This window comes from Neolamprologus multifasciatus, chromosome 9 (assembly GCF_963576455.1).
Source record: "Neolamprologus multifasciatus chromosome 9, fNeoMul1.2, whole genome shotgun sequence".
Classification (NCBI taxonomy): domain Eukaryota; kingdom Metazoa; phylum Chordata; class Actinopteri; order Cichliformes; family Cichlidae; genus Neolamprologus; species Neolamprologus multifasciatus.
The window spans coordinates 10705641-10729860 of NC_140447.1; the positions used below are offsets into that span (position 1 = coordinate 10705641).

A 24220-nucleotide genomic window follows, 5' to 3' on the forward strand; every position below is an offset into this window, starting at 1 on the left:
GACAGGTTTCTGTGTGTTGTGTGTAAACAGTGTGTAGGTGTGAACCTATGTATCGCACCTAAGATCGTCACTGTGAAGACTGAGAAAACATTTAAAGTCCTACATGTTGTGTTTGGACTTCTTTCCAGTCCTGCTGTAGTTTCTTCACTTGTCAAATCTACCCCAGGTTGTTGATCTATGGGAAATACTGCAGCCATGTGGAGACAGCCATCGCCACCCTCGATGACATCAGCAAAAACAGAGAAGACGTACGCATGAAGCTAGAGGTAAATAGTTTTGTGCTCTTCTTAAAGGATGAGTGAGTGGTTATTGTGCAGTGCAGTGGAAGCTGTTTGCTTCCACAGCTTCTCAGGATGGTCAGACTACGCCCTCAAGTGTCTACCTGAGACATTGCCGGTGATGACACTGCAGCTGGAAGCAGAAATTACTCTAAACGGCTGTGATGCTTGAGTTTGCTTGCATTTGCTTCTAGAAAGTAAAATAAAACCATTTTTTCCAAGTGAATTTAGTATTTTATTGATCCTTGTCTTTGTGCAGGAATGCTCCAAAAGAGCCAACTATGGCAAGTTCACACTGAGAGATCTGCTAGTGGTTCCTATGCAGCGAGTCTTGAAGTACCACCTCCTCCTGCAGGTACTGTACTCCGTCCTAGTGCATCCTCGCTTGTAAATCTCAGCCCAAGTTTTCTTGAACAAACCTTTGAACCCTTTGCAGTAAACATTTATAGTGTTTAAAATATGTTTTATTTTTGTATCACGTAGATGACATCAGGCCATCACACAGCATCTTGTTGTCTGTAGACCATCAGAGTTAATGTTTTTTAAAACCTGGACTGGCCTATAAATACATTTTAAATGTGTATCCCTGAAAGATTAAGATACTTTTCTATGTCTGTGTCATCTTTGCTTTGTGTCACTCACTTTGTTAAATAGGCAGAATGATAAGGCGAGGATGCAGTTTGTGGTATAACGTATGGGATAAAAGAGACATGAAAAGATGCTATAACACACAAATGATTGCGGATTGTCTAATTGAGCGTCCTATTATTTCTACCTAAGCTCCTGCTTCGCAGCTGCACAGTTACTCTTCTCGTGGATGACTTTGTAAGTGACAGGGAGCTCGCCGAGTTTACAGATGCATCCCTGTGACCGAGAGAGAGAGAAGTTTGTTTCCTTCTCGATTATAAAATCAGTTTATAAGCCAAGTGGACTCCCTGACACTACTCCTTGCAACCACCAGAGGCAGCGTTGACCACATTTTCTCTTTTGCTCCCCTCCTCTTTGCCTTCACTGCTCAGGCTCCGGGGCTCTTCTCTGTTCCTGTAGCTCCTTGATGACTGCGACTCTCAAACGACCCACACGTAATTGTCATCTGATGGAGACAATCAAGGAGGCGGTGAGAGAAAATAGATAAAGTGAAGTGGGGACTGAAAGGGAGAGCGGCAGACAGAACAAGATAAATAAGCAGCGAGACGAACAAACAGAAAGGGGAAGTATTATTTTGAACCGCTGGAAGCTCGGCCAGAGTCAGCGACAAGTTACTAATGTGTCACCGAAAAGGAAAACATTCCCCATTTAGGCCTTTTTAATCATCCAAAACCTTGCCATCCTTGTCTTTTATAATAAATTTTGAATGGACCAAATATAATGGCCTGTTGAGTTTTTCCATTATTTTCATTTGGACATATTTTACACATTTTACACAATCCCAAAGACAAACTTGAGTATGCATAAATGTGTGACAGTTAACAGTGTCTCCATCATGCTTTCTCCTCTCTTCATGATAGCTGTGTGTGTGCACGTGTTGAATCTATGAGGAGGGTTTATATAGAAAAGCAATTAATAATATCGTCATCTGTGCGTCTGCAGCTGGATGACAGCAAAGTCGACGCGTGCGCTGCTTCTTTCACTTCGAAGCGCTCATTTACTCCTTTTCTTCAGGCAGAAATGTGCTTATTCCAACAGGGCTCCATACAAAGCAACAAGAAAGTAGCGCCAAAAATAAAAAAAATATCTATCTGTAGGAACAAAGTGATTCTGTTTGTGTCAACATGGGCTGAGATCCCCTCGGAACAGCCGGGTAATAGCTAGCTGCAGCGAATAAAGCATCCGCTGAGTTACTTTCCCACACGGTGACAGCCAGATTCTGTACAACTAATGTCTTGTCACTTCCTCTCGCTCCCCGAGTACCTCTCTTAGCCGGTTTCTTTCTCTCTTTTTTTCTCATCAATCTCTTGCTCTTTCATCTTCGCTGACTCCGCTCATCACGGCCCCCCTCCCGCTGTACCTGCAGCGACACGATTCCCTGAATGAGTCCATCGTGCACGGGCCCCCGATATCAGTGTGACCACACCCTTACTGTGTATCTCGGGGGCTGCGTGGAGGTGGGAGCAAGCCTTGATAAATAGGCCTCTGTCGTCTTGCTAGTGATAATAATGCCCAGGTCGAGCTTGACTGACACCGGGGATTTGAGCAGCGCCGAGCGGACACCTATATCTCCCTTAGCGGCTCAGTGTGTGTGGACACAGTGGGTGTGCGCCCGCGTGAAGGACATGCATGGCATCCTTCCTTATCCTCCGCCGCCGAGGTCTAGATGTCTTGTTTACGCTGCGGCGAGGCACCGCCAAGCAATTTCAGATACTTACTTGCGCACACACTCCTGCAATAGATGAGTGCACACATACGCAGTATCTGATTCACTTCCACAGCGGCCGTTTTCCTGTCGTATCTGGAAAGCTAAAGCCTCCAGTCCACGCGTGGCGTGTGGCATGTGTATATCTCATGTAATGTTTTATGATTCACAGCCTTTCCCTCCTTTTCACATTTTATTTACTTTGTGTTTGTGGTTTGTTTTTTTGTCCAACAGGAGCTTGTGAAACACACCCATGATGGCACTGAGAAGACGAATTTACGGACCGCCTTAGATGCAATGAAGGTACGTTTTCTTTTCATATGCTCTTATCCTTGGGTGCACTGAAGGTCCAGAACAGGGCCATTCACCCAAAACGTACAAAAACTAATCCTAGAAATGAAAGAGAAATAAGATTTTTAAAAAGGTAAGTGCAGACAAAGCTACATGGGCTCTTTTGATGAGAAACGATGAGGCTTCAGTATAAGCCTGAAGGATATCTGGTCCTTCAGTTCATCTGCTGTTTCCACTTTCAAAGTAAATGACAATCGGAAGCAGATTGGCTCAAAACTCAAGCCCAGTACTGAATGCAGATAAAGAAATACATACCCCCAACGCTAGTTTCACAGAACAACCCATCAAGAGCTAATAAAATGTACAAAAAAACAGCTCATGTCAGAAAAGGTTGTTTTGATTTTACTTCACATTGTACTCAAAATTCCTTCTGGTAAGAAACACAGTGCGTTCATGTTTGTTTAGGGTACCTGACATGATAATTGTGTTTTGAGAGCTGAAGGTGGTCGTTAGAAACACGAAGAAAAACACAAGATTTCAGAATATAATCGCCTAGTTTGTTCATGTGTTTTGGGGACTCTGGTTCCATTGTAAACAATAAACACAGCTTTGTTTTGTGTGTTTTGTACCTCAGGGGTCACCATATAGTATCTAAAAAAGTTACCATAAAAAGTTCCACTTCATTTCACTTGCTCAACTTTTTGTAACTGCAGATAAATAAAGAAGCCTTCAGTGAATGCAGTGTTTAGTCCTAATTTTGTGACCCTGAAAATCTGTTCAGTAAAGCTGAACGCTCAGCTTAATTAAAGTCAAGTTTATTTTATTGCACAAGATCTTTTTGGAAGAGAGCGACATAAAACTGCACATAAAAGAAACAAACTCCTCGGCACAGCTGGATACTCTGTACCGTATGTAAGTAAGTTAAAAGATGCTTCTTTGTTTTCCTTTGTGTGTGCATGTGTGTGTGTGTGCATGTGTGTGTGTAGGATTTGGCGCAGTATGTTAACGAAGTCAAGAGGGACAACGAGACATTGCGAGAAATAGATCAGTACCAGAAATCCATTGAAAATCTGGTAAGGTACAGCTTTCTTTGAGATAATGACTGACAGCTTTTCAGAATGTCTTTCCTCCAGATAACTTTCATTTTTCTCGCCTGCAGAATCAGCGTCTGAGTAACTACGGGAGACCCAAAGTTGACGGGGAAGTACGGGTGGCCTCGGTGGACAAACGAGCCAAGCAGGACAGGTGAGATGCCGCGAATGGCTGGATGACTGCAGTCGAAAGGGAATCAGGTGTTACGGTCGGAAACCTGCCAAAGTGTTGTTTCAGACTAAACCCGTGAGATTTGTGCAAACTGAAGCCAGTGAAGTATTATTACTCAGTTAAAACAAAGCACATGCTATGATCATTTAGCTTATGCTGTTGTTCTTTAGGATCTTAACAATAACATTGAACCAGTCATATAGATGAAACTGGGCTGGGCGTCTTTTTCCATTAGAGAGATTTTGTATTGTTAGCTACGCCTTGAAACTTTAATTTGCCTGTTAAAATAACAGCCAGCCTGAGAGTCTCTGCAAAGCCATTACAGGAACTGCAGAAGCCGACTGCTTCCAAATGCACTACTTTACAAAAGTCTCGTGTCACCCCTCATTTCTTTATATTTTGCTTCCAAGGAGCCAGACTTTCTTTTGTCTTGAGTAATAGTTCTCCAGGCCTTGTCACTCAGTCCAGTCCTTGTACCTGAACATTGTCACAGGAATGTTTTTTTTGCTTTATTTGTTAAGCCACTTAACACTGACCTGCGAACAATTCAAGCATAAAAAGGGCACTTCACCCAAGAGATGAACCAGCGTTGTGTCAACACAAAGCAGACACCCTAGCAAAGAACCAGTTTTAAAAACATGGATTTTTTTTCTGATTTCTTTAGTTGATACTATGAATCAGTTGAGTCGGTCTGACAGACATGAAATAGTATTTCAGTGGCAACAAACTGACTCCCAAAGAGTTGTTAGCTAAAAAGGTGGCATACCTCAGCATGATGTGCAGCATGTCTTTAAAAACAGAGTGGTACCTGCACAAACTACTACCTACAGCACATGAACGGTATCTGAAAATCTTGCAAAAATCTAGAAAGTAAAGGCCTGATACCAGACCTGAAGGATGTATCCGGTCCTTTGTCTCATCAGAAATGGTCTCAGTGAAAGGGTGGCTGTCAAGAAGCCATTCTTAAGGAGGAGAAACAGGGAGAAGAGGCTGAGAATACACATATGTCTGTGAAGGTTCTCAGTCATCCAGGTCATCGTAGTCTAAAGAGCTTGGAAAGAAAAGCGTCTGGACTTCTTTAAGTTGCTTGAAGACGTTTCACCTCTCATCCGAGAAGCTTCTTCAGTTCTAATTCACCCGTTTTCACACCTTGGCTCATGTGATTAGGTAGAGCATAGGTGTCAAACTCTGGCCAAATTTGGCCCGCAGCCTAATTACATTTGGCCCACGAAGCCATACCAAAGTACTATTAGAGCTGGCCTACTGGTATTATACAGCTAATATATATATCATTTAGTATTAAGCTTTGCTTGTTCCATATTCAGTTTTTCAGCAAAACTTGTTTGAGTCCATAAGAAAAGATTCATTCTTATATCTGGAGGAAGTTTTTTTTTTCAATAAATATTAATGTCAGCCTGCAACTTTGTTCCAGTTTTGAATTTTGGCCCACTGTGTTTTTGAGTTTGACACCCCTGAGGTAGAGGATCATCAGGGGGTCCTTTTGTCCCTCTGTGGGGGGAAACTCCCACTGGGTTTAAATCTGGGACTCTCCACCATTTGACCCTAGAACTGAAGAAGCTTCTCGGATGAGAGGTGAAACGTCTTCAAGCAACTTAAAGAAGTCCAGATGCTTTTCTTTCCAAGCTCCTTTGACAGAATACACAAGAACTATACTAAAAATCAGATGCAAAAGGTCGTATAGAGTGATTAATCCAAATGTAACATTTTTGAATCGTACCATTGTCAATATGTGTGAAGAAGAATAAAACATGGTGCAATCTCTGTCATGGTTTGGGACTGCATTTCAGTCAGTTGTGTTGGGCATCCTGTCAAACAATCAATCATGGATCGGACTCCCACAAGCACAGACCTCGACATTATTGAAACAGAGTATGATCATGTTGAGAGAGAGTAAAACAAAGGCAGCCCGTGTCTAACGAAGAGCTGAGGATGTCCTCCAAGAAGCCTGGAGAACGATTCCTGAAGACTTTAAAAAAAGAGAGTTCAGTCTGTGTTGAAGAATAAAGGTGGTCATACCAAATATTGACCTTCAAGCTTGTTAGAATCATAAAAATCACTTTTTGCCTTAAATACTGAATTAAAAAAATAAAATACTGAACTCCTCAGTGTGAATAACATGAACTACTAAGTGAGATGTGCTTGAATTTACTGGAACATTTTTGGATTGCAGGCACATCTTCCTGTTTGACGCTGCGGTCATTGTTTGTAAGCGGCGAGGAGACAACTACGAGATGAAAGAAGTGATCGACTTGCACCTCTTCAAAGTCACCAACAATCCCACGTCGGACAAAGAGAACCGAAAGGTCTGTGCACACACAGACACGAACAGTCAATAAATATGTCTAAGATGCATTTACTGAATTTGTATCATTATTAAATAGTAAACAATCGTGCTTTAGCTTTAGCTTCTTACTTTAGCTTTGCTGTTGGTGTGAGTGAACCTGTTCACACACACACACTGGCATGTCACGTCTAGCTGACAGCAGACAGGTGTAGTGAATCGATATTAATCGAGTTGATGACAAACGTTATGTTACTGCAGGTGTAATAAAAGCTTCCCATGTGTTACACCAAACAAAACAAGAGAGAGAGAGGCCAATAGGGAAATCATTATAGCTTTCAAGTTTTGTCGACTTGCTTGACCACACCGTGCACTTAAATGAAAAACTACAGCAAACATATGAAGGAGAAACATTGGTATCGTAGGTGTGAAAATGCCTCCAAACAACAACCCCTTTAATGTTACCTCGCTATGTGAGCTCTCCCACTAACGAGTGGTGCATTGCTGCTTAGCAAACACAGAATACAGAACTGAAGAATAGATTGGCCCCCTCTTGTGTCAGAGACTGTATCAAGCTTTGTGAGTCTGGACTGAACCAGTGTCTGATCCAAATATTGAATTGGTAAATCACTAGCAATGAGCTGAACCTGGATCTATATGGGCATCTGCTGCAGGCGCAACACAGTCACAAAGTGCAGAAATTACAGCTCGTAAAGCAGTGTGGCTCTAATGATTTCAAGAAATCTGAATAAGAAAAGCTTTCACAGAGTGGAAAACTGAAGGGCCCATGAAGAGCTCATGTGGGATCCTAGTCTAGCTGTCACAGGGCAAGAGGCAGGGTGCACACTGGACAGGTCACCACTCTGTCACAGGGCTAACGCAGAGAGCGAGGCAGCCGCTCACATGCACAACTTTGCACTGTTTCCTGTTAAAAGGGTGTTTTTCCTTCCCACTGTCACCAAGTACCTGCTCACAGGGGGTCATCTGATTATTGTAGGTTCTTTACCTTACAAAATAAAGTGTCTTGAGGCAACTGTTGAACTAAACTGAGTTAATAGTGTTGGATGAAGGCACAGAGCGAACATGCAAACTTCACACAAAGGCTCCAGCCAGTGGATTCAAACCCAGGCCCTTCTTTGGCATCAGCCATACTTTTCTAAAATCTTTGAACAATAATAATAAAAGTATGTGGTTATAAATAGGGACAAGAGGTAAACGTGATTTTAAATGAGGTTTTTGCAGAGCCAAAATAACACCGGGCTGTTTTGTTGCAGACATTCGGATTTGTCATGTCTCAATAAAACGCAGGTAACTGAGAATCTTTGTACGCATGACTCTATACTACATAATGTTAATTAATACTATTAGATGTTAGGTGTACTTATGTTTGACAGGCGTTCAGTGTAAGAAAGAGCTGGCTGTTGAATGACCACCAGCAGTGTTTAATGGTATTTGAGAAGCAGTTTAATATCAGGTCAGGGAACTGGGAAAGTGAACAAATACTTCATCACATCACATCACATATACCAATCACTCAGGAGTAATACAGTAAACACAATGATGCCTCAATATTGAGAAGATGTGTTCAGATTTTATTATGTAAAGACATGAGGAAATTTATAATGTTGTAGAACATGGCCAGGCGCGGACCCCCCCCCCCCACTGCTCATGAATAAGTCTCTCAGGTGAATTCAGCTAGCATGTACCTGCCAAGGAACATGCTTTTCTACTTTCAGGAAAGATATTGGCATTTCTCAGTCCTTTCAGACTTTTTTTTCTTTTTGTTTTATCTTTCTTTGGTTCCAAAAGAAGTAACTCTATTCCACAGTGGTGATGTTGTACCACAGACACGCGGAAACATTCGCCGCAATTCAATCGAGCTGTCAAAAATGAACCAACGCTGGCGTTTTATGTCTCTACCAGCCGCATGCGGTTTATTCCTCACAGCTGCACAAAAACAAGCGTGGTAAGCGCTTTAAAAACTGGTTGATTAGGCTGAAGACTGACTTGTGGAAGAAAATGTCAGTCAACTGACCTGACACATCACAGCTGACAGAGAAGTATGATTGTGACTAAGTCCCGTTGAAGCCGCACTGATCCGCTTCATTAACTGAATAAGAAAATATGCCCTGAACATTTAGCTTTTAATTTTATGGCGTGTTATCATCTTTCAGAAAGCAATAACCCACTTTAAGCTGTGAGTTACAGTGATTTTATAACAGCTAAAAAGAGCTTTAGATGACATTTAATTTCACCCAGGGCTCCGTGCCATCGAGTCTGTCCCAGCACGACTTCATTCTACATTGTGGCTTTTCTGCTGCTGTAATAGACGATGTGAAAAAGTAATAAAATAATAACAAAACTTGCTTATTATTGTGCTGTAAAACAAAACAGAACAAAACAACAATCTGATATAACAACCAGTCAGCTATAATGGAGGCAAGTCTTGCACTGTTGAGCCCATTATCGCCTCTTTACGACTGAGTCAGCAAAGCTCCGAAACCGCGTTGGACTCCTGACAAACCAATTAACAGCGCTAGTTCTGCATAATGAGGCGCCATAACAATTTATCAGTTAAATGTGAGTTCACAAAATTGACTCAACTTGCTTCTTCACAGCTATTTTCTAACCACCTGTAACAGCAACCTCTCCGCCCCGGTGGTGCCGTCTGTGCCGCGAGTCCCTGAATGTGCTGCTTAAGTAGGTTCTGTGCAAAAAAATCTTTCCAGCTCGCGACATAAACAATGAAATAATCAGCTGCAAAGAATCTTTCTTAAATAATTTGGTGCACGCTTATTCCAGCACATGTTTTACATTGTCTTGTTCATTTGCAAGGATCACACTGACACAGTGTCGGACTACAACAGTCTGCCTCCTCCCAGATGGTGTTATCATTAAACCTCGCTTTGGGCCTGACTACACACAAACACACGGTGAATACTAAATGCCAAGTGGGGGAAATATTGCCAATCATAATGAGGAATGATATCTAAGGCGTTCCAAGAAACAGTGATTTGGGTAATAATGATGCTGTAAATAGCAGACATTAGGAAGCTTAGACCCATATGGGTTTATATGGTTATATTTTATGAAACTTACAGCCAACTCTGCGTCATTCACCTCTGACTTGATGGATATAAAGCAGTTTGTTTGATTACATATTTATGTTCGAGATGATGGAGATGACAGTGGTGTCTGAGGGAAGTGGCAATAAGAACCTCCATCAAACCAGCGGCATTTATGTGCAAGTCATCTGGAGGTAAAAGAGTCTTAAACTCCTTTAACTCATAAGCCAAATGCAAACAACAATAAGAAAACTTTTGCCAAATTACCGTCATTGTGTGGAAGCCATCTTCTCAATGCTATAGCCTACGGTTTTGTAGCAAATAATCAAAGCTCAAATAATTACATGCAGGGCGTCACAAACATTCACAACAACTGTCGCCTCAAGGTGCTTTATATTGTTAGGTAAAGACCATCGATAATACAGAGAAAACCCCAACAACTTGACCACCCCCCTGTGAGCAAGTGCTGGGCGACAGTGGGAAGGAAAAACTCCCTTTTAACAGGAAGAAACCTGAAGCTAAACCAGGATCAGGGAGTGACGTGTTGGGGGTGGGAAGGACAAAAGATGATCAGGAGGGGGAGCTGGGGTTCAGGAGGCAGCACGGGTTGCCTCTTAACTAAAGGGTCGGTTATTTGATCCCTGGCTGCGACTAACTGCATCGCTTCCAGTAGATTCAACACGTGTGAATCTTAGACAGAGCACATAAAAAGGCTCTGTGACTGGATTTGTAGCCACAATTTCTTGAGTGCTCAGCTAAAATCAAAAAGTGCTACATAAATACCAGACTAGTCTTTTAGGTCAATGTTTGAGGGCAAATTTGGCCCCAAATGCCATGTGTGTCAAATGAAAAATGTTAAAAAAAAAACATCCATATGATTACTGTCCCAAATGTTGACTTTATAAAGGTAGCAGCTAAAATGTCCTTTGGTTGTTATTGACAACTAGTACAGAGTTTAAATTAGGCTGGATTATGTCTCAAAAAGGTAAATCCAAATGCTAATGCTAATGATGCTAATGACGCTAATGACGCTTAGCATCTTCTGAGTGTGTAAACAACTAGTTGTAAGGAAAGATTACTGCTTTATTGTCAACATTAGTGTTGGACAATGTTCCCTCAAAATTGTATCATGATGTTTTTTAGTGAAATTTGCAATAATGCAATTTTTGATAATACAGAAGGTTTTTGTAGTTGCTCCCTTTCTAGATGCTAAATTGTTGTGAGGCTGGGATGCAGCTCTCACTCTCAGACATGTTTGGGCTTGTCTCGTTGTATAAACATATGAGTGGCTATATCATTAATATCACAGTGTTACATCTTTTTGTCACATAAAAATGCCCCAAACACTGTCAAATACAACAGTATATTGCTGTTGCAAAAAAAAAAATTGCCTATTACATGTTTAATTATAAGTCAGTGTGTTGTAGCCGGCACTAATTATCATAGGTGTTTCTGTCTTTAATGGAGTGTTTCCAGGAGTACGGGGGAAAAAATAAAGAGTGAATTTTGAATATGTTTCATGAGTATCGAGTAGATCTACTCATGTATTAATGTAGCAATGACTTTTGAGTACTCATGGGTCTGAACTCCACCACCAGTTAGTCTCTAGCATTTTATAATCTTTCTAAAATACCACAGTTCACTCTCGACATTGATTCACATGACAAAGATATAAGCATGGGTCAAAATAATTGATATTTTGGCAAGATCCACAAAGAAATATTTGACATTATAAGCCTTGGTGTGTAATCCCTTTGAATGCCAAGCAAAAGCATAGGAACTGACAGAAAGACAGACAAGCACCTCCTGCTTCTCTTTACAAATTGGTAGCTAGATGATATCTTTGCTGAGTGCAAGTTTTGGTGTCCACTGGGAATGCTTCTGTAGAGCGCTGCTTTCCTTTTCTCTTTTCATTCAATAGAGAAGATGAGCCGCTGTGCTTCGCTGACAGCGCTGTGAGTTTGGCTTGTTTTTAGCTTTCAGAGCTGAGTGCTACAAGTTCAAAACCACAACTGCGAGTCATAAAAAGTGCATCTCTCGAGCATCTGTCTTGTAATGTTGTCTAAAAAAACCCCAGATGCCTGTGTTGACACAGAGGCTAATGGACTAATATTTAGCCTTTGAAGTGGATAATGGTAACAGATTACAGGCCCGTTCGCTACTTGGGTCTGTGCATGCAGTCTGATGCCTAGCAGTTATATGGCACAGCCACCTCGCACTCATTTTCTCCTTCACGCTCTGCCTCGATGTTTTGTCTCTTTCTGTCATTTCTTCTGCCCTCCAACCCTTCAGCCTTTGTGTTTGCTCTCCCCGAGGCATCCCTGTTTCATTTTGCATCTCTTTGTCTCCATCTGTCTCCCTGCATCCTGTCTCGTTCGGCTCCCTCCCGCTCTGTTTGTCTTTCTCCGAAACCCTCCGTTTTTTTATTTGGCATTGTTGCACCTTGTGAGTCAAGTGTTTTTCTTTTTCTCTGTTGCAGTGGTCCTACGGATTCTACCTCACTCATAACCAGGGCCAGAGCGGCTTTGAGTTCTTTTTCAAGACCAAAGACCTGAAAAAGAAGTGGTTGGAACAGTTCAGCATGGCCATGTAAGTGAGCAACTGCGTCACAAGAATGTCACGACATCTAAATGCAGAGCGCTTTTAGTCCTGTTATTCAAGTTAGGCCACTTGATTTATGATGAACTTTGTCTCCATCTCCATTTATGAGGAACTTGACACTGTGACACAAAGATGAACAGACGATAGTGTGCACTAACGCGAAACTTTATACTCAGAAAGCTTAACTTGGATGCGTTTCATTAAAACATCAGGTGTCAACCGCATCAACCACCCTTCACCCAGAAATGCATTCATATTTACCCAAAGTGACAAACTGGTTCCAAGAAAGTCAAACTAGTGCTTCACTTGTAGAGCCAAGAAAGAAGACGCAACCAGCTGTATTCTCTGACTCACAATTAGATAATATACTAGGAAGGGCAGTATTTTATTGCATGAAGAAGCAGACTTTATTTTTATATGGAGTCTTTTCCCATCACACAGTACACACAGTTACTTTCATATTTCATTATAATCATTGAAATACAGCCACACAAGCACACAAGCTGCTGCATACTTCAGTCTAAGTGAAGATGGTTAGGGAGGACTGTGAAGCTCACGTGAAACGAGTTACAGTAATCTGTATGTAGACCTCTGCATCATTAGTGTATAATGAACAATACATTTAAAATAATAAATTGCACAAAGTGTCAGATGTAGCAAAAATTATTACAACTTTTAAAACAATTAAAACCCACATGTGCAAATTAATATTTAATTTTTCTTTCTTTTACGTTTGTCAGAAGGTTAAATAAACAGTTGAGATTTAAAAAACAACGAATTTTATGACATTTACAGTATTTCGTGATTCAGACTTTAAAGTGGGTGTAATAAAATCTCCAATTGGCTGATTCAGATTTTTTGCAGCTTCTCAGATGTAAGATACAGGACTGGATGAATTCAGAGATGTTATGTTTAAAATTCAAATGCTGTTAAACAATAATACCAAGATTGTTAGTAGAAGATGTGATTCGGGGCCGACACAAGAATATCAGATGCAGAGGTGCCGAAAGTACAGATAGCTCTGTACTTAAGTAGAAGTACAGATGCTACTATTGGAAAATACTCCACTGAAATTTGAAGTACTGATTCAGCATCTTTAGTCAAGTAAAGGTGAAAACTTTGAGTATTTTCTCTGTACTCAAAGTAAGAAAGTAAAAAGTAGCTCTTTGGAGGACATTTATACCTGATGTGTTTGTGCAAAGCTAACTGAACCTTGTGGTATATTGATGTAATAATAAATAATATTAGTAGATACATTTCAATTCTAATAAATGTACTCGGCTTGAATCAGTTAAGTAGAAAATGAGCAGAGAAAAGGAAAGAAAGTCAAAAATAGCTCTATTTTCTGTTGTGTACTTTGTAGAGCATGTCTTTATTTGTAAACAGGAAAATGAGTCAATCTGGTGATTCATACACAACCAGGATTGCCTTTCATGTGTTACTGTTTAGGCTCAAATCCGTTTAATAATAACTCCCCTCAATGTTAATGCAAAAGTAACAAGCCCGTTTTGAAAATGTAAGGAGTAGAAGTACAGTTATTTGCTTCAAAATGTAGGGAGTGAAAGTAAAAGTACAGACACCTGATAATTCTCCTGAAGTACAGTAATGAAGTATTTGTACTTTGTTACTTCCCACCTCTGCTGAGATGGAGTAAAAGTTGAAATCTGTAATTTTTCCAATTATTATTTCAATCTGTTATAATCTTTTTTTTTTAAATCACTGAGGTTGTTGTGATTGTTTTGATCGTCAGAACAGCAAAATTAGGCGGTGCCACTGCTGTTAGGTAGATGGGAGACTGCATATAGGAGAGGAGCTGGTGAAGACAGGTAGTTATTGTTATATATTATGACGTGTCTGTCACATAAGTATGATGACAATCTACAGTGACAACTTCACACACTGACTCTTGGCCAAGAACCCCGTCTCAGCTCAGAACCCCTGCACAGTGATGTGCCTTTTTAGGGCCGATTTTCATTGTGTGAAAGAATAAAATAGAAAAATCCTGCAGAAACCTTCTTGGTATCACTTGACCTTTACTGTTTTATCTGACTTTTCCTTTTTTGTTGCATTTGGGACTCCAGTTGAACTCTATTGGAGTCACTGCAGGCTGAAAAATGATGCTAAAAGGGCCTACAGAGTACCTTACAATGTGAAACCTGCAGGTCCTGACCAAGCATGAGTGATAGTCCTGCACAATGATGCGATAATGCACAGTGTGACAGCACGGGGCTCAAACATGAAATAAAGCTGTGATTCTGTTAATCAGGATTATAGTAATTTTATTTGTCGAGACCAAGAGGTGCACCGGAATCCCTCTTTCAAAACGGAGAAAGAAAAACACTGAGGGCAGAGGCTTAGACAGGGAAGTATATTACAGTGCAGGACAGTGTTATATTTAGTGAAGTTTTGGGCACCAACACTGATGAAATGAATATGACATCTACAGAGCCACAGAGGAGATTATACAGCTGTTTTCACACACTAACTGGTTTTCCTCCAGCTGAGTAAACATGTGTAAATATATTACATAAATATACGAAGTATTTGATCAGTGTTGGTGGTGCTGACTTTATGTGAGTATTTATCTGCCAAATCAGACATGCGGTGCTACCTGCTGTGATGACCCCTTGTGAATAAGTGAGCAGCTGGAAGTGGCTTTAAAGTGCAAAAGACCAACACCCCCTCAGAAGTATGGAGGGCCACAAGTGCCAAAATGAATTAACTAAATACATAATTAAATATGTAATTAATTAATATAGTAATTAATAGTAGCAGAGATGACAAAAGTACAGACATTTTTCTCTGTAGGGCAGATGCCAACAACTTATGGACACCTCAGTCCTGTTGTTGTGCCAATAAAACAAACAAAGAAAAAATCCTGCCCATGTTAACTCCTGACTATGGCGCATGGTTTTGCCTCTTTTATCTCTTTTTATGCGACGTGCTCTGGTGATTAATACACGAACAGGATTTCCTTTCATGTGTTACTAAATGCTCATAGTGACGTGAAATAATAACTCCCTTCAAACACGTCATGACCACTGATCAAAGCCCACTGATCAATGGCCATGAGTACCATTCACAGAGAGTTGGGGAATGGCTGCAGTCACAGCATTGTAAGAGGTTGAAAGACGTACCCTTAGGCCCCTCCTCGATTCAGAGATGGTCTTTCCCTTTTCACATAAATAGCCTCTTTGACTCCTCGCTCAAACCAGTGTTCCTCCCTGTCCAGGATGTGTACAGAGTGTCCACTGGTCTGTAGGTGTAAATCACCTTTTGGGAATTACTTACCTGGATGACTGAGCATGCATCAAGACATTTAAATAATTATATATTTATTTATCTCTAATTAATTATTGACAGATTTAAATATTTTTTTTTATATATTTTTTTAATTTACTTCATTTTGGCACTTTTGGCCCTTCATACGAGAAGCAGTATCAGTTTTATTATCATTAAATAAACATCAGTGTCATTAAATCTGTGGATTACTACATTTTCCTATAGATCGATGGCATAGGGCAGCTGTTATTGTATTAGTTTGTTGTTACACTTCTCACTGTAGCAGCAGTGAGTTGACAACAGTCTGCTTCTCCTGCAGGCTCTGCCTCAATTAAAACATAAAAATGAAAAAAAAAAAAGAAGACAACAATAGGACAAAATCTGTGAAATAACATCTTCAAGAAGGCATCAGGAAGTGAGGATCAAAAACATAAAGTGTTGTGTGATGTGAAACTGAGAAAACTGGAGCTTTGGTTGATTAATATCTGGGGCTCAGCTAACGAGCTATGAGACTTGAGAGGCGTTGCCAAACAGCGACGCGCTCCCACGGTGATGCTTAATAGATGATCTGTGAACAGTTGTTTTCTTACTCGCTGCCTTTATGTCCAAACCACCCAGAATTTACTGCTTGACTAAGATTTAGCAGCCACGAGAGGTAGAGGTGGTCACACCGTGTATGCAGGGAAATGAAAATTCAACCTAAACCTTTGCTTGAACAGCACACAGTAAGGGCTCTATCCTTGAAGATAAATTCAAATGAAGTCACACTGTGAGTTTATAAGTCTTTAAAATTGAGGCTCCCTTTCAAGGCAGGTTTACGCTGCACAATGTTGCACTGGATAGCTTTACAAGCTTCAAATCGAAGAAAAAATGAAGCTGTGCAAATGCTTTTACAATGACACAGTTACAAATTTCACATATTTTAAGTTCTGTATTTTTCAAGCAGACCTCCTTCTTCTGATACACAATTTCTAGCCAGTGACAGTGTTGACCTCAAAGCTGATGTCTTGGTTGACCCGGGTACAGAAGAGAAGACAGTGCTGAAATTCCCCTTTCTGCTATTTTATTCTGTCTCAGCCCTGTTTGTCCTGTTTTCCACTGAGCATGTTGTAGCCCATTACCTTAGTCTGAGATTAAGCACTTGTACATAACAACCTAAATTCTTATTTAAACACTAATGCTGAAAACAAAGAAATGACCTCTGGAACATATGGACAAAGCTGAGACATGTCTTTCTTTTCTTGTTTCCTTTTTGCTTTCCTCCGTACTCCCACCCATGCAACCATGTCCCAAGGGGCCGAGAACACCTCTCGTGTTCATTCCTAGTAGACCTTGGCTGTGTGCTTGCAATTCTTTCCTTCCCACTTCAAAGAAGCGTGTCAGGGAAATGTTGTTGTAGCCATGGAGGAGTTTGTTGGCTGCAATTATAAGTGGGAGAAAAAAATGTACTTTTTTGTTCTTTAAATTGACATTTTCATCAAAGAGCGCAGCTGATTGGAAAGTGTAACAAATAGGGGAGCAAGCAAGAATTAATTTTCATTCACTAATTGACTGAAGAGTGGTCATTGTATATTATAGTTTGATTTTTGCTAATCAGGTACATCCATAACTTGTAGGCTTAGAGTTAAACAAAAGTTTGTTGTGCAGTACTGTGCAAAAGTCTTGAGCTACCCCTCTTTTTTAATTCCATGGAGTCGCACTTCCTTATTATTATTTTTTTTAAAAAATTGTGATTCCAGACACCTCAGCAAATAATCAATTTTAATGGTATCTTTAGCACTTTGTAACTAGCATCCTACGTGTAACTTGTTCCCATTTTTTTGTTGAATCTCTGAAAAATGGCAAAGATTACACAGTTTGACAGGAATAAAACGGTAATTTTATAACAACAAGCTAACCAAAGCTAGCCAAAGACTTGCATCTCTGCATGGTGTGCAGTCTACCCTCAAAAAAGTTGAGGAAATTAGACAAGTGGAGAACAAAAAATTAGAGATTCCACTTCAGTAGCAAACAGTATCTAAAGAAACAGATAAATAATGTTTAGAAATGTGGAAAAAACTGGAGTAGGCTGCGCTATGCCAAATTTGATAAGAACATGACTGAAAATCTTTTGCAAAAGCTCTTAATTTGAAACTTTTGGTTCGAATTATTGAATGTATGGAGGAGGTCTGTAGTGAGGTACAATAGTTAGTATCTACAGCAATCTGTAGCAATCTGGTGGACGCTCTGTCATGGGTTGAGGCTGTATTTCAGGCAGTGGCGCTAGAGGTCTTTCAAAATTGACAGAATTTTGAACTCAGTATTTTCAGATTTTGATCCACCAATACAATACAATGACATCTGGAGAGCCTCTGATTGGCAGTGGCTCAGTTTTTCAGCATAGCAATGATCCCAAACACACTGCCAACACAGTAAAAACATACCAAGATAAAAAAAAAAAAAAAAAAAACACATAATTGGACACTATCAGCCTTTATACATGTTAGTCCTGACCCAGGGTAACATTTATAAAGAAAACAGAATGGGTTTAGGATTGAGCCCTGGGGGACTCCACGTATGAAGGGGTGCAGATGAGGTTGTTAATATGAATTCTGAAGTAAGTGCAATGTATGATGGAAACCAGTGATGCCATCTCATTTCTGTAATTTGTTAGTAAGAATGGAATCAGTGGTGTCAAAAGCTGCAGTTTAGCATTACATTAGTGCCCGAAGTGCCTGGTTTATGCGGAGTAAATTGAGATGTCTGTGAATCTAGTGTTTATCGTGCATTGTATCTCTTTTAGATCCAACATTCGGCCAGAGAATGCGACCAACAACCACCATGAATTTCGTATGCACACCTTTGAAAGAATCACCTCCTGCAATTCTTGCCACATGCTGCTTAGGTAAGAGATTGCTATCCCACAAACACACACACACACACACACACACACTGTACAAGCAGAACAAAATCTGCTTTGAGGCTATTGGCAGACATAAAGACTGAGGCGCTGTGGACCCTTTCCCTTCAGACAACTGTCAGGATTCCTTTGAAAGACCTCGGCTCTTCCTGTTCCTCTCCAGTGTACCCTAACAATCTATTCGTCACTTTGCCTTTGCCCCTCTTCTTCTCTGCACATGTGCCTTGGCTACACAAAGTTCCTTTTGAATTCACTGAATGGTATCGGCACCCAAAGGACTGCGGCTCATGGTCTCTCTCACAGTGGGAACGACTGAGTGGTCTCACCTTCCGCAGACGGTGAAGAAAAATGTCTGTCACACTTCAGCACTTCTTCAAGGCAATGGATGGGGAACGGGGACAAGATTATTGCACTGTGAATATACAGAGCCATGCAGCAGATTCACCAACAGAATAATAAAACTGTCTGAAGTGTATCTTTTCCTTTTTAGAACGCTGGACTGCATCTTTTATCATACCTCAAGTTTTCCTCTAATAGTTATTCTTCCTTTAGAGTATTGTGTTACGGCTATTGTTCCAGAGCTCTTCATTTATCTGTAGCTGTATGTATGCATTTGAATGGAGTCACTGAGAAGTCACGTTTATCCTGTGACTGTAAGATTATTTTCTAAAACTTTAAAGTATTTCTTAAACAAGACTTTACCTTGTGTAGGGGAGAGTGTGGGTAATTGTAACACACCAAATTCCTCAAAGCAGAAAGAAGCCAGAGTGATTACACTTACTCTGCACATGCTCATTTGCATTCTGCGTCTGCCTGTGGAAGAGATACAGAGATTACTTTGGCAGAAAATTCTCAGGGCCGAAACAAAATTTTGATGTAAGAAAGTCCATTTTTGGATCGACAGCATTTCTCTTCTGCTGCCTAAAGTTTTGATGATTGTGAATTTAACCTTGCATCAATTTTATCTGTAGGTTAACGTGAGAGCAGGGGAGCTATTGTAACACTCTGGCTTCTTTCTGCGACAGACAAAGCGCGATCTCCTCGTGTTTTAATGCTTTACATCTCAGATGTCCCTGGACTGGGACCATGGTGTACCTGTTATTATTGTAGCCGCTACCATTTGTCAAAGGCTGTCACCTTTAGTGAAAAGGCCACCAAACACTAGTTTGATTCAAGTGGGTTTGGTGTTAAAAGAGTTGAAATAATGTTGGTGTTTGCGGAGTTGCTCTTATTTGCTCTCCAAATACAAAGTTGCTTTTAAATTTCTCTTTGGTCCAGTGATGAGGATAAGAAGGCTTATTGTATTTCAGAATTTAATTTAAATGTTACTGGCAGAGCTCAAGGTTGTTTATTTTAGTCTTACACTTGTCGCTGATGTTTTTTCAGGTTGAAGGAGGGCTTAAGAGGTTACATTCGCTTTCCTGCTTCGTTCTCCAAATAAGAAAATAAGTCTTTGCTTTCATCTCGTTATGTTTTTTAGAGTTGTCCTTCCATCCCATTCCCATTAACAGTGTGCAGCAGAAACACAGTGACAAACGTTAGCTTGGACTCAAGCTTAAGGATAAGCACACTTGATTTTAATGATTAAAGGTCAAAGGTCAGGGTGGCCATGAAAATTCTACACCGTGTTTTTTAGGAACTTGTAAAAAGATAAAATGATATTTTACATCTAAAATGGTCACGAGGAGACCGTGATCATGGTTGGTTGAATGCTGAAGTATCATCGAGCTTAGTAGCTTCTTTGTAGCAACATTTACATTCAAGGCCTTGTCTACTGTTAATGCTTCGTGTCAGATCAACCATGTGACCACACGCGAAGACTCATGGAGGTATTAGTGACTCCAGATCAAGATCAGCCAGACTCTGCAGGAACTGGAAACCCTTCTACCCTCTCCAATCTTAGAAGAGGTTTACAAGTTTGTGGACAAGGCTCAGCGGGCCCAACACTCGAAAGGAAAAGAAAGACAACGCAGGAAATTTCACACCTTGCTTTCAAAAACACACACTCCTCATTCTGAATCTGAACCTACACAACCCATAGAAGAAAACACACCTGAAGACAGTCAGGAGAAATGGGTTAAGAACTTTTCAGACAGGAATCTCACTGAACCTGAAAAGAGAGTATTAGCCAAAGGTCTCAATTTTGCCATTTCTCCACAACAGTTGCCCATAGTGGACCTCATCACAGCCACAGAATCTGCCATACGGATTAATAAATTATCACAGACAGAAGCAGAGCAAATCAGGATGAAAGTCTCAGCCACCCTCTCCAGTGCCAAAGTCCCTCCGTCCAACCTCACAATACAGGAAAAGAAGGCCGTCGCTTCCCTGAGCAAAGACCACAACATCACTGTTTTACCAGCGGATAAGGGAAGATGCACCGTGGTCCTAAACACTACAGATTACCATACAAAGATCACTACTCTCCTCAGTGACAACAATACCTACGAAGCCTTAAAGCGAGACCCCACAAGCAGCTACAAAAAGAAAGTTATAGCTTGCCTTCAAGACTTGGAAAAGGACAAAATCATTGACCGCCTTACTTATCACCGCCTTTACCCAGGGGATGCCATACCCTGCATTTACGGACTTCCAAAAATCCACAAGGAAGCTGTCCCACTCAGACCCATAGTCAGTAGCATAAACTCAGCCACTTATAACATTGCAAAACACCTTGCTACCATCCTTGCTCCTCTCGTGGGGAACACCCCACACCACATCAAGAACTCCACCGACTTCACTGACAAGGTCCAGAAACTTACCCTGGATCCAGATGAAACCATGGTGTCCTTTGATGTAGTCTCTCTCTTCACGTGCATACCCACCACGGAGGCAGTGGAGACTGTCAGAAAACGACTACAAGAAGACAACTCCTTGGAGGACAGGACCAACTTCACACCCGATCAGATCTGCACACTGTTAGACCTCTGCCTCACCACTACATATTTCAAATACAACGAAGGCTATTACAGACAAAAACATGGCTGTGCCATGGGCTCCCCCGTGTCACCTATTGTAGCCAACCTTTACATGGAGGAAGTGGAAAGGAAGGCTCTTGGCTCTTTTAAAGGGAGAGTACCCAGCCACTGGTACAGATATGTAGACGACACCTGGGTCAAAATCAAGACACAAGAAGTGGAATCCTTCACTGCGCACATCAACGCTGTGGATAAAAACATCAAGTTCACCAGGGAAGACACAAAGGATGACTGTTTGCCTTTCCTGGACTGCGCTGTGCACATTGAAGAGAATGGCAACCTCAACATCGAAGTTTACCGGAAGCCCACACACACGGACCAGTACCTCCTGTTTGACTCCCATCACCCTCTGGAACACAAACTTGGAGTAATTAGGACCCTACACCACCGGGCAGAACATGTTCCCTCTAAGCCTGAAGGGAAAAAGAAGGAACACACACATGTAAAGGAAGCACTCAAAACGTGCGGCTATCCTAAATGGGCGTTTTTAAAGTCAGCAAAGAGGCACAGAAAAGAAGATCAGACACCAGCGAGGGAGGATAAGAAGGACAGGCGCAACAACATTGTCATCCCCTATGTAGCCGGTGTATCAGAGAAACTCAGGAGGGTTTTCTCCAAGCATGACATCCCGGTGTACTTCAGACCCAGCAACACACTCAGACAAAAACTGGTTCACCCGAAAGACAAAACGCCAAAACACAGACTTAACAATGTGGTGTATGCCGTACAGTGCAGCGAGGAATGCCCAGACCTCTACATTGGAGAGACCAAACAGCCACATCACAAGCGCATGGCACAACACAGAAGAGCCACCTCGACAGGACAAGACTCAGCTGTCCATCTGCATCTTAAGGATAAAGGACACTCTTTCGAGGATGCCAATGTTCACATTTTGGACAGAGAGGACAAATGGTTTGAAAGAGGAGTGAAAGAAGCCATCTATGTCCACTGTGAGCGACCATCTTTGAACAGAGGCGGTGGTTTACGACACCAACTCTCTGCCATCTATAATCCAGTTTTGAGATCCCTTCCCAGACGCCTTAACGCCCACTCACACCCTGGGCCATCTGACCTCAGGAATTCGCATGATAAGGTGGGGCCAGGTTTCACAATGAACTCACCCGAAACTCTGGCTGATTGGGACCCACACCCAGTTCCACACCTTGGCTCAGGCGATTAGAGGATCATCAGGGGGTCCTTTTGTCCCTCTGTGGGGGGACACTCCCACCAGGTTTATATCTGGGACTCTCCACCATTTGACCTTAGAACTGAAGAAGCCTCTCGGATGAGAGGTGAAACGTCTTCAAGTAACTTAAAGAAGTCCAGACGCTTTTCTTTGCAAGCTCCTTTGACTACAATGACCTGGATGACTGAGAACCTTCACAGACAGGTATTAGTGACTGTTTTATCTGTATATCTCGATGTCCCTCTGGTGGCTTAGCCATCTGCTGAGCAATTGGCACCCTCAATCCATAGACGCTTAAAATAGGTGAGGTTAGTAATTGTAACAAATTTGAAACAATCTGCCCTTCAACTAAACTGGCAACTCCCCCCCCCCCAATTGTTTATGAGGCATTTCACTCAACATCCCAAATGTCACAGTCATGTCGGTGCAAATGGAAGTAAGGTGATCGCCACAGTCCACAGGGTTACACTATCAAGCTGCCATAAATGTCAAACTTCGCAGCACCGCTAAATGAAATGGAAAGGCAGCGCTGCAGCGTCAGTCAGTGTAAATTATTTGCACAGGTCGCTTTGCAAACTATACAAACTGACAGAAAAAAAGGCGGCGAACTTTTCCACATGACACTGAATCCTTTGACCGCCTGTAAACACGCAGCTCCGATTATTTTGTTCCTCCACAGCCATTGCTGCCCCTGTTTATGACTGCCATGTATTCTTATGATGAACTTTCCTGTGTCTGCAGGGGCGTCTTTTACCAGGGCTACTGGTGCTCCAAGTGTGGTCTAGGTGCCCATAAAGAATGCCTGGGCCGTTTCGGCTGCTGTGGAAAAACAGGTAAGTTTATTCAACCCCAGATCGAGTCTGCAAAACTTCCGCACCACACGACTCACAGCTGCACGTCACCAAGTGGAATGTTTTTAAGAGGAGACAGTAAATCTAATTGCACGAATAGAACTGCACCTTTATGGCCGCATTAACACGATGACAGATGACGCAAAGTGGCGCATAAAACCTGATGTACGAGTGTCTTGTGACAACTTATGGCCATGGGTGGGATTTGTTGCGGTGCGATTTGAAAAAAGAAAGCGCTGCTCCGTGGCATTCTAAACAGGACGAGGGTTTGTTACTTTGCACGTGTCCTTGCGCCTCTGCACCAAGGTCATCCACGTATTGGATCGCTACCGCAGTCGCTCATTCTGAAGCTCCCTCGCTTCCCTGGCTGGTTTTGACACTTCAGAGCACCTTAAAGGCAATGTCACTGTGTGTCATTGCACATATTCCCCAAACCTAATAGTAGTTTTACTGAGGAGTTTAAGAAACTCCTGACTTTGTTATTATGCCCCTGTTGTGTATCTGTCACTCAGCTCCCTGTGCAGAAGCGCTGACAGCTCTGAGAGACATGGAGGGAAAACTTCAGACATGTGGAATCAAACAAAGGCCTTCAGAAACCCAACATGTTGTCCTTTGCGTGCGTGAGTGAGTGCGTGCGTGTCTATGCGTGTGTGTTTGTCTCAAAGTGAGCGCGAAGGGGCGAAAAACTAAATTCACTTTGTGTAAGTTTCTTTTTTAGGTTTTTGAGAGTGCACGAAAAAAACTCTGCACAATATTTTTACAAGCAACTTTTACAGCCTGCACACGCTGTACCACTGATACAGCCTGTTGCAATTGCATGAGGGTATGTTTGTATTCCCCGTGGCAAGCTGCCAGCTCCTGTTGGACCTGG

The 24220-nt window shown here is 41.6% G+C and overlaps 1 protein-coding gene across 2 annotated transcripts in view; it reads left to right on the forward strand.

The window, feature by feature from the left end:
• The window catches only part of vav3a (vav guanine nucleotide exchange factor 3a), a 103216-nt gene that overhangs the window by 52051 nt on the left and 26945 nt on the right, over positions 1–24220 (forward strand). For both annotated transcript variants that reach the window (XM_085172236.1, XM_085172237.1), the window contains exons 9-17: positions 167–266; positions 538–633; positions 2866–2934; positions 3909–3995; positions 4082–4167; positions 6377–6509; positions 12032–12141; positions 18218–18319; positions 23240–23331. In XM_085172236.1, the coding sequence (XP_085028362.1) occupies positions 167–266; positions 538–633; positions 2866–2934; positions 3909–3995; positions 4082–4167; positions 6377–6509; positions 12032–12141; positions 18218–18319; positions 23240–23331 (875 nt within the window). The remainder of the gene's footprint in view (positions 1–166; positions 267–537; positions 634–2865; positions 2935–3908; positions 3996–4081; positions 4168–6376; positions 6510–12031; positions 12142–18217; positions 18320–23239; positions 23332–24220) is intronic.